Below are 11,735 nucleotides of genomic sequence, written 5' to 3'. Positions count from 1 at the left end.
GAAAGAATGGTAGCAGCAACTTATCACCTACCTATCAAAGATCTTATTCACATAATTAGGTTTTACTCCAGCAACTATTTTTACCTGGTTTGTAATTGGTTCTGATCATTTCTTTGCTCCACACTTTTCTGCCAACTTTCCATTTTAAATGGTCACTTTCACCAATAAAAGTAGTTGTTCTCACTGTTACTTAGCTCAAGCTGCATCAGCTTCTTTTCTAACCTGAGGTGTTTGTGTCTGTAAGCTTGTCTAACATCTCTCTCAAATATGATTTGGCCCAATAAAAGATCTTGCCTCACCGTGCAAACCATGCTTCTTACATACTCTTTAGACCATCATGGCCACAGCAGCACTATAAGACTCAGTCAGGACCAGTGGATGTAAAGGTTTATAGACAGCACAGCAGAAATAAGGATTAAAGAGATTTGAAGGAAAAAGAAAGTAATATGTTCACATGCTTTCAATGACTTGTGCTAGGCATAAAGGCAGCATTAGCAAAAGATAATGTGTGGGCAGTAAACACTGGAATAGTAATGAAAGGAAACTAATGGGGGAACATCACAAAAATTTGCCAGATCAGTAGGTAGGACAGTATTAAGTTTTACAGGCCTTAAAGGTAAAGACAAGAAGCTGGTTCTTTTGGTGGTGTTGGTGAGGAGAGGTCAGAAAAATGGGTAAAGTGGAAAGATTAAGAAATCAGTTTGGGCTGTCGAGTTGAAGCTGACAGTTGGCCACCCCTGAAGAGATGTTTAGAAAGATAGGCAGAAATGCAGGATATGGAGAGGTGTTCAGAGAGAAGTAAGTTTGAGTCACTAGTGGGAATGTAGTCACTGAGGTCTTAGTAGCAGACAGTAAAACCTAGTGAAATGGTGTGGGGAAAAAAAAGAAAAGAAAGATATAATGAGGCAAACTTGTGGGAGTCCCATGTAAGATAGACCGGGGAATAGTAAGGGTTAAGAGGCTCAACTTTATCACTAAAAACATCTGAGAGGGGGTGGGAAAACCAAGGAAGGGAGTCATGAAAGTTGAGAGGGGGCCAAGATTTCAAGATCATGTTCAAAGTTGTCAAAGGCAGTTAATAAATCGGAGAAGCAGGTGGAGCACTGGCCCTGAAATTGGGCCTGGGGCATTGGAGATTCTGATAAGAATTTTTCAGGTTTGTATACAAGGTGGAAGGATTGGAGGATGTCTAAGATAGAATTGCAAGGGAAGCATTTTGAATAGCGGTTATAGATAGAGTTTGGAGATACGGGGGAGAAGAGATGCTAGGCAATTGAAGATACAAAATGATATAAGGCTAATGGTTTTTAGGATGGGGAGAGCAAAGCAGGTGCCTTCTCTTTCCTGTACAAGTATGAGAGGTATTGATAAGAATATATAGTTTATATGACATTTGATTTTATTACAGGTGTTTATTTTAGTGCCATTTCACTTGCTTCCTTTTACAGGATGCTGGTCTCATATAGGAGATCCACAAGAGTGTCATTTTGAGGAGTGTATAGTAACAACCACCCCTTCCTTGATTCAGAATGGAACATATCGCTTCTGCTGTTGTAGCACTGACTTGTGTAATGTCAACTTCACTGAAAACTTTCCACCTCCTGACCCTACTGATACAACACCTTTCAGTAAGTCTTCCAGCCTTTGTGATTTCATAGTTCAAGTATGATGTAAGAATAACCCTTCCTTCATGGTATTATGAAGTTGTACTGTGTTTTATGGTTTTAACAGTAATTAAGAGGACACTGCTGCCTCATTTTTTTTTTTTCTTCCTAAAGGTAACACACTATTTGGCTTGTACTCAGATTATTTGGATCCTGTCTACACTGGTATCAGAACCATACCAGTATTTTCATATGTTTCACATGTGGCTGTTGCTGTTTCTTTGCTCATATTGGACAGAGGTTATTTTCCTCTGAGAAGCGAGCTAGCCACAAGAGTTGCTAGAGAATCATTGATAATATTCAATGATTCCTATGCTTTTCTGATCAATAAAATTAAGTTGAGGAGCCTTTAGTTGTTTAGTGTTGTTCCCAGGAAGCTGAAATAAGAAAAAAAAATTGGTGCTCATCATGTTTAATCCTTCCTCAACAAAAAGAAAAAAAAAATAAATTTGTCTTTCAGTTTTTATAGCCTCGCTTGCACTTTGGTACATCCTTCCTCCTGATCACATACTTCCCTTGTAAATAAGGTGTTCTGTGAATGTAGAATTTGAATTATTTATATTTTATATAAATTCTTTGTCGAGCTCTAGAGACATGCTCCAGATCATAAGTCTGCTTCTTTATTCTCAGATGGTACTTGTTTCAGCCTGGAACCTTTGCCTGTATAACACTGACATTCTCTTACAAAGCCTACTTGGATTTGACATTAGGTAGCAGCTAAGACTTTATAGAAAGAATGTATGCATTTTCTTTTCTGTGTACCAGATATGCTTTGTCCTTCATACATTTAGCTGTACTTGAGTATTGCAGTGCACATTGCCAACATTACAAACTGTATATTATTTTGTCATCTTGCATTGTTAGCAAGTCTTAATTATTTGTGTACTTCTACAGATCCTTCAATGTAAGGATGTCAAACTGATGTAAAAATATAAATGAATTTAGCTTTACAGAAACACACACGTGTGTGTGTGTGTGTGTGTGTGTGTGTGTGTGTGTATTCATATTTTACAGATTATTGAACTGGCCTGCTAGGATCACATGGAAAATCTGTTGCCAAGTCAGGAATAAAATCTGGTTGGTTTTTTTTCAACTCTGTCTTGCATTTCAAATCTGAGAGAGTTATTTCCCTTGTTAACTTGTTAAGGCATTTGAAAATACCATATAAAGCAATTCTTCCCTAGTAAGGAGTTGGGCTACATTACCCAATCACCCTTTTTCTTTTTTACATTTTTATTATTTGTAAATTTCACTGAACCATGTAATTCACAGTTAATTATGTGGAAGCACACTGTTTGGTGAATTCAGCTAACACTCAATTGACTATTATTTGTAAAGGTTTTCCACCCGATTTCCAGTAACTTTACAAATATATTAAGTTCCTGGAAAACCAAATGTGAGCTCAAGTAGTGGGTTGATTATTAACTATTAAGTAACAATCTGGAAACATTAAAGAGAAACAGCATCAACTGAATCTAGTTAATTTAAGAAAGGAGCATAGATCATTTCAGGTACTGTTCCTATGCTAGTTTTATGGCTTGCTCATGTTTGGTTTTATGGCTTGTTCACATTTGGTCACAGGCATAACAGGGCAGTGGCAGTGTATGGAACAGAGGTGGTAGCCAGGCTGGTGGTAGCAGCTGGTCAGCTCTGGCTGCTGCTGTTTTTGCACACCCCCTTCTCCCCCATATTGGTACCCTGCCCTGGTACCAACCTGGTACCCCATCACAGTATTACATTTGGTTGCTTTTTTAAGAAAATTGTTTTAGTTCTTGGTTGTGTGAAAGACTTGCACAAACAGCAGGAGAAAGTAAGTATAGTCTGGATTCAAATATATGAAGGATATGGATAAACATACTTTTGGAACCCTTTCAAAAGGGGAGGAGGGACTCTTGTTCCAGACCTGGCAGCAGTTGTTGTTCTAACAGTTAAACACACCCACAAGCTGGGAACAATACAGAAGTCGCAAAACGGCTCCAGTGTTAAGGCTGCTTCATTCAAGGTTAAAGTTCAAGCAGTTCTGGTACATTTGTATCACTCCAAGCTTGTACTCTCAGTCAGCAGTTCCCCTTCAAAATGTTATCCTTTTCAAATGGCTCCAAATATGTGTTTATACCCCAAGTAAAATACTTGAAATACATAAAAACAATTTTATGTGATCTTTTAGTGACAGTAACATTGGGAGTTACAAATAATAATAGTAGGTTAAAAGCTTTAGCTAGAAGGAGTTTTAGCTAATAAATTTTGTTATTATTTAAATAAAATAAACGTACTGTAGTTTTTAGTTACAGAAAAGTTACATATTCAGAGTTTATTTTACTTATATGAACTATGACAAGTACCCCATGTGTAAATGTAATATTTTGTTTTACTTATATATAACTTCCGATGTCTCAGCTAATAAAATAGCTTGACCTATTTTCATCATACTTTCCAGAACTATATACATTTGGCCTGGGAATATACATTAGAAACTTCAATTCAGTAGGAATTTTCTAAAATTAAATTATTAAACTTCAACTTCTTTACAAACTTAAATAATTAAAAAGAAAAATAAGGTTTAGTGTGTTTAACTGTACAGTTGCTTATTTAAGTAATCAACATTTGACTGTTTCTGATGTCCACCCGCTGGTCTTTAAGAAAATATGGAAAGGATTCTTTTTTTTTCCCCCTCTTACCAACATCTCCCATTAGAATGTTGCATATACTTTAGGATGCAGTATAGCCCTGGGCATACAGTCTTGCAGTATAAACAATCCAGTATTTTAGATGCTTGTGTCCAAAGAGGCAAAGAAATTAAAGAGCATCACTTTTATAAACAGAAAGATTTATCTCTATATTTTTTTGTGCTATTGAAGTACAGAAAAATCTCAAAAATAGTAGTAAACTTTTTAAAAAACATTTTGTTTCACATAGTGGTAATTCAAATGTGGTTCATTGATTTATCTTTTATATTTTTACATATACAAGAAAAGAAAAGCATGATTAGATCAGCTCAAAAGTGTAATTAAAAGTAAACTAAAGGACCAGAGTTTGACCTTGTAATTAAAGATGTCTAGAGATCTAGGTTTGATTCCTTGATTCTACCAGAGGGCCTTGACACACATTACATTAATTATGCAATGAACTAGTTAGTTGTGCTATACATTTAGACCAGCTACACACACAAAATAATTATTGTACAATAAAAATGCCCATCCAGATATAAAATATCCAGCCAGCTACGAAGATGCTGCTTGAAAAACGTAGGCCATTTTGGTAGCTGTTGTTAAGCTTTAAATTGAATTTGTGGCATGTCACACATTAGGTCTTTCCTGGCCCCTTTAGCATCCCAAGGTGTGCTGCTTTCTCCTCCACATCACTGGCAGTCTCTCTGGAACAACGTTTAATGTTAAAATAATTTCCAGGTTAAAAGGTAAATTAATCAAATTGATATGAAATTCAAAATTAATATCACTATGTATCCTTTCTGTAACAGTATATTGTATGTCTGTTCTTATTGCTATGGTAGAAAAGAAACACTAAGAGTTTATTCCTTATAGTACACAGTGGCTTTACTATGGAGTAGAGTAATTAGCTGTGAAGTACACTATCATTGTCTTCACATGCGACCATATTAAGTTGCAGTATACTAATTTATGCCACAGTAAGCTAGTATTGTCAGTACTGTCTTGCAGCAGGGTAATGTACTGCAGTTAAATACCAGTGTAGATGCTGACCAGAGGTATAAATTGCACCTGGTCAGCAGGGGGACAGACTACTGCCTGCTGCCTAGCCACACAACTCCACACTTTCAGTCAGTAACCCTGTGCCCCAGCCAGTCCTGCGCTCCCCCCATGCACCTCTGCGAGCCCATAACTGCTCTGCCCCGGCTCAAATTGCTGCTGTCCTGGGTGTATGTGTAGATGCTGTGCTCAGGAGTAGTTTACTCTGGCTCAGACTGGTCTGAAGGTTATTGCTTTGCATTAATTGTATGTGTAGATACACCCAGTGACAACAGTTTTTAGAGAATTTGAAAAGTTTCCAAAGTGAAGGGAATTGGTGTTTCTCTGCTATGGAATGCTGATATGATGATTTACCATTCCAGAGATTCATCATAACCTTCTTTTAAGTAGTCTTCTTACTATTACAGTAAAACAGGTTATTGCTAACCTGTAGTGGGTGAGCAGAGTACTGGCCTTAAGCTTCAATTCAGAAAGTGTGCTGCCACCACTGCGGCTTCCACATGAGGAGCTAAGGGCTCACTCCCTCTGCACCACCAGGGGGCCAAAATGTTAATTACACCCCTGATTACAAAAGTGGGAAATAGGATCAGAAAGCTGTAAAGGCCCATAAATACTGTTTTTGAGAGGCAGCAGTTTTGATTTTTGATGTAACAGGTATAGGGATTTAGTCTAACTCCTGATGAAGTTAGGAGCTGGGGAGACCCCTTTGGCTCAACAGGGAAGTCATGGACCTCCTGAAATTAAAGTGAGAAGCCTACAAGCGATGGAAGTCAGGAACAACTACCAAAGAGGAGTAACTCAGCAGCCTCCCGCACCTGTATGGAGCAGATCAGGACTGCAAAAGCACTAACCGAACATAAATTGGCAACCAGAATCAAGGACAACAAAAAGTCCTTCTTTAGATATGTAGAAAGTCACAAAAGGAACAAGGCTTCTGATGAATGAAATGGGATGGCTGTTAACTGACACTCAGGACAAAACCAAACTCCTGAATGAATACTTCACATTGATAGTCCACCAGTCCAAAGGTATTAGCCTGCTTGACAGGATACAGGATGACCATGGTGGGGGGTGACCTCCCTCCCATAGTTGGTGTAAGTTTTGTGGGGGAGCACCTACAAAGGGTAAATATCTATATGTCAGCTTGACCAGACAAACTACACCCTGGAATGCTAAAAGAACTGGGCTGATATCATCATGCAACCCATGGCAAAGTTATTAGAAGACTTATGGCACTTGGGAGAGGTCCCAGAAAAAAGACTGGAAAAAAGTCAATGTGATACCTATCTTTAAGAAAGGGAGAAGGGAGGACTCGGGAAACTACAGGCCAATAAGTTTGACCTCAATCCCAGGTAAAATCATCAAAGAAATCATCACACATAGCTAACTGAAGGCAGTGTTCTGAAGGGTAGCCAACATGGCTTCGTCATAGGCAGGTCATGCCAGACCAGCCTCATTTCCTTCTATGATCAGGTTACTTGCCACCTGGATAGAGGAAATGGGGTTAAAGTCATATACTTGGACTTCAAAAAAGCCTTTGATCTGGTCTCCCATGATGGCCTCATGGCCAAACTGAGAAAATGCGGTCTGGACTACTTCACAGTCTGGTGGCTAGGTAACTGGCTCCGTGGTAGGACCCAAAGGGTACTGATTGGCACAACTGAGTCATCATGGCGGAGGGCAAACAGTGGCATCCCTCAGTGGTCAGTACTTGGACCAGTGCTCTTCAACGTGTTCATTAATGATTTGGATTCAGGTATTGCAAGCAATCTGGCAAAGTTCGCTGATGACAACAAGCTATGGAGCAATGTTGTCACGCTTGAAGATGGGCTGGCAATACAGCCTGACCTGGACAGGCTCGTGAAGTAGGCAGACCTCAACCTGATGTCATTTAATACAGAGAAATGTAAAGTGCTCCATCTGGGGAGAAATAACCCACAACACACTGACAGGCTCGGCAGTATTCTGCCTGCCAGCACCACAACAGAATGAGACCTGGGTGTCATGACTGACAACAAAATGAACATGAGTCGCCAATGCAATATTGTAGCTGGCAGAGCTAACCAAACACTGGCATGCATTCACTGAGGCATCTCAGGCAAGGCAAAGGATGTTATCCTCCTGCTTTACTCGGCCTTGGTGAGACCACAACTGGAGTACTGCGTCCAGTTCTGTGCTCCGCACTTCAAGAAGGATGTGGAGAAGCTCGAGAGAGTCCAGAGGACAGCCACATGCATGATTAGAGGCCTGGAAACCAAGACGTACGAGGAGAGGCTGAGGGACTTGGGACTGTTCAGCCTGGAGAAGAGAAGACTCAGGGGGCACTTGGTTGCAGCCTATAAGTATATCAGAGGCGTACATCAGGGTTTGGAGGAGCAGCTATTCACCAAGGACTGCCAGGAGAGGACAAGAAGTAATGGGTACAAGCTGACTGAAGATCGCTTCAGGCTAGACATAAGGAAAAACTTCTTTGCAAGCCTAGTGCCGAGGGTTTGGAACAGGCTCCCCCCAGGAGTGGTACAGGCATCCACCCTGGTGATCTTAAAAAAAAGTCTTGATACCCATCTTGTTGGGATCATTTGAATCCAGCAGTTTTTCCCGCCCACGTACAAGGGGGCTGGACCTAATGATCTGTATGGTCCCTTCCACCCCCTAACAACTATGAAACGATGAAAGTTTAGAATTAGGACATATCAGTCTTGTTTGCATTTGCTGGCTCTGTTATGGAACTGCTGTGGAAACTGACAATTTAACCAGATTCAAAAAGGGATTGGACAAATTCTTTGAAGAAAGAGGCACCAGTAGCTATTAAGTATGTGAGTTAGATGTACAGCCTCTAAATCAGAAATTCCAAGACCTTAAGTGTCATAGGTTACAGATGAGAGAACAACAGTTTCAGGGGAAAAAACTCTGGTCATACTCTGTTCACTCCCTTTCACTATGCACTCTGCCACTGTGACACAGGATATTGGGCAAGATGGACCTATGGTCTGACACAGTAAATGGCAGTTTTTATGTTCTAACTATTAATATTAAGCAATAATGTTTTCAGTTGCAGCTGATTTTTATAGAAATCAAACACTTCTTTCCATCTTGGTGGTGATCCTTCTGGTCAAAGAAAATAGTCTGTCAATAAATGAATTACCTTATTTGCATTTTTACCTTGATCATACTTTCATGAGATTTTTTTTTTTTTGAGGTAACTTGGGTGTACTTCAAAGAGAAGTTTGCAGACCCCTGAAAAATGGTTGTTCTTTTGTAGAGGAGAGAAATGAAACCAGAAGGGTCATTCTCTCTTAGATCTCTGAGTAATTGGAGGGGATTGGGCTGAATATGATCTAAACACCATTATGTTTGTGTGATGGTCCAGAATTTATAATTAAAAGACTTTTTTTCTACTCTTCCTGGGGGATGTCAGGGTGAATGGCTACTTTAGCCTCTTTCTGCTGCTGCTTCATTGTGGGAAAGGAGGCAGCTAGTAAAACTAGTGGGAACACTCATACCCTATTCCTGATTTCCTCTTCCCTGGTTATAGGTGGATTTTACCAGTACAAACCACCACATTCTACTTATTTTTCTGGAAGTTAGTGGGAAAGAAGAGTTAAACCATGAAAAAACTTGGATTTCTTTATACATATGAGGTGACAGAGGAACAAGGAAGACCTTAGCTACTGATCGGCACTCCTGTGTCAGTTTCCATGAATAGGTGGACCAGTACAGGTTGTTGTTGTTCCTTCTTGTCTCGCATGAAGGGGGAGCATACCTAAGAGATGAGAAGTCTTGAGACTGTAGTTGTTCAAGGGGTGACTGCCTCATGAAAAGAGGAGTTTGCTTAGAGATAGCTAGATGTTCCACGTGAAGGGACAATGCTGTCATGCCAGGACGTGGGTGGCCAGGTCTGGGGCCACTTGGGGTTTGAGGCATCAACCATGGTCATGGATGGAATCGTAGGAGAAGCCAAGTTAAGGAGCCAGGAGGTCAAGTCAAGAGTGGGATCTCAGAGGAAGCCAAGTCAGGAAGCTGGGAGATCATGCAGAGAACAGAGTTGAAGAGTGAATCAGAGGGAACAGCAAAGCAGTCTAGGGTCAGGTTGAGCACAGTTGGCAGGAAACTTCCTATCCTGGGTCAGAGGTTTTTATGGGGGAAGTGGAGATTCAGTTGATCCCAGCTGGCCACTTCAGTGATAGGGAATGGGTGGATGGTTAGGCCCTATTGGAAGCTTCAGGCCAGCCTTGACTAGCCTCAGGGTGCCTGTACACATGCAGGGAGGCTGCTCTGATGTACTGTTAAATACACAATTAATCAAGTTTTCTGTAACATGCTAATTAGTATGCTCCAGCCAGCCTCTGCATTTCATATATCAGTGTCCCCACACTTCAAAATGGCGGTGGGAGCACTAACTAAAGCTTGCTTGATAAGCTCCCATTTTGAAGCACAGAGCTGCTGATACATGACGCACTATGGGCACTTTAATTAAAGCGGCTCTTGGGGCTGCTCTAATTAAAGCACCCCTCCCACCTCCCCACCCCCAGACCATGTGTAAAAACACCCTCAGTGACTAGCCATGGGTTGACAAGCCTGGATGAGTGGCAGTACTGCCAGGCTGAGGCCCAAGGTGTGAGATTGTAGTGAGACACATGAAAACATGCGCTTTATGAGGGGAAATAAGAAACTCTTTGCAAATGGAAAAATTAGAATACAAAAATTTTTGTTCTCTCAGTTATTAACAAGTGACTGAGACAAACAAATGGCCAATACATGATACTTTTATATCTGCTTCTTCAACCTTTTAACTGAATATTTAATTCCTGTTCTAATTTTTTACTGAAATTAAATAAATGGTTTAAAAAATGTGTAGTTGGTATATTTTTGCCATTGATTATTGGAGACAAAGTGCATATTTTCTGTCAGTGTGATACAGGGAAGTCAGATTGAGTACACAGATGCTAGGTGAAGCACAAATTGGGATATGCTGATTAAAACCATCCAGTGTATTGTCTGTGGAGAAGGCGGCATGTGGGATTAAAATAGGGAGGGAGAAGTCTGATGGAGTTAGGGGCAGATAGAAGTTGAAAGTGGACCACGTGGTAGTTTCTGTAGAAACAGGGGCAAAAATCTAGTTTCTGTAGAACAAGCCGAGAGACTTAATAGTCACACAATACTAGGATATTTATTGTCACTCTTTGAATAACTTGTAATTAAAAATGGATTTATTAAAAGCTGAATATTGGCTTTAATGGCATGTAATATTATAGAAGGCAGAGTAGATATGCACCTATACAGACTAACTAAATAAGATTTTATTTTTTTATATTTATATTTATATATTACTGGATTATATTACTTATATCTATACTAGGGAAGTGGTAGTCATGGGGGACCTAAACTACCCTGACATCTGCTGGGAGATGCAGACGGTAAATTCCCACCGTTCACGCAGGTTCCTATCCTGTGTGCAGGACCTCTACCTGACGCAGGAGGTACATGGTCCCACTAGGGGAAATGCCTTACTGGACCTGGTACTGGCAAGGGGGGATGACATGGTAGGGGACCTGCAGATCAGTGGCCACCTGTGGGACAGTGACTACCAAATAATAGAATTCACCATAAGGCGTAGAGTTGGAAAGGTAACTAGTAGGGTGGAAGTACTAGATTTTAGGAAGGCTGACTTCAGCGAGCTCAGGCGTTTAGTCAATGACGCATTGCAGAGTAAGAGATTTGGTGAGATGGGAGCCCAGGAAGGGCGGATGTGCCTTAAGGAAGCAATCCTTCGGGCAGAGAGGGAGACGATCCCGATGTGGGGGGAAAGGGGCCAAGAGGCTTCCTTGGCTAACCAGAGAAATCGAGAGCAGTCTAAGTGCAAAAAGGGAGGCATATAAGCAGTGGAAACAGGGAGAAATTACTAAAGAGGAGTATGCCTCCTCGGCTCACAGTTGTAGGGAGGCAGTTAGAAAGGCCAGAGCTACCATGGAGCTGAGGATGGCATCCCAAGTTAAGGATAACAAAAAATTGTTTTTCAGATATATAGGGAGTAAAAGAAAGGCCCAGGGCAGAATAGGACCACTACTGAACAGGCAAAAGCAATTGGTGACAGACAGGGGGGACAGGGCTGGACTCCTCAATTAGTTCTTTGCCTCAGTGTTCCTAAACGAGGGGCAAGACAAGTCTCACAATGGGATCGTAGAGAGACAACAGCAGGGCACCAGACCCACCAAGTGTTGACCCTGAGATAAATGCATCCAGTCCTTCCAAGTGACTCTACACTAAGTCGGCAGGCCCAACTGAGCTCCATCTGAGGGTACTGAAGGCACTGGCTGATGTCATTGCACAGCCACTGGGCAGAAAA

The 11,735-nt window shown here is 40.9% G+C and overlaps 1 protein-coding gene across 3 annotated transcripts in view; it reads left to right on the top strand.

Annotated features, from left to right (window-relative positions):
• BMPR2 (bone morphogenetic protein receptor type 2) overlaps positions 1–11,735 on the top strand; it is a 185,306-nt gene that overhangs the window by 89,600 nt on the left and 83,971 nt on the right. For all 3 annotated transcript variants that reach the window (XM_014516903.2, XM_025196683.1, XM_025196684.1), the window contains one exon: positions 1,449–1,628. In XM_014516903.2, the coding sequence (XP_014372389.1) occupies positions 1,449–1,628 (180 nt within the window). The remainder of the gene's footprint in view (positions 1–1,448; positions 1,629–11,735) is intronic.

The sequence above is a fragment of the Alligator sinensis genome, unplaced genomic scaffold, assembly GCF_000455745.1.
Source record: "Alligator sinensis unplaced genomic scaffold, ASM45574v1 scaffold755_2, whole genome shotgun sequence".
NCBI lineage: Eukaryota > Metazoa > Chordata > Crocodylia > Alligatoridae > Alligator > Alligator sinensis.
The sequence above is the reverse complement of the archived record's forward strand: the minus strand, read 5'-3'. Positions and strand labels throughout refer to the sequence as shown.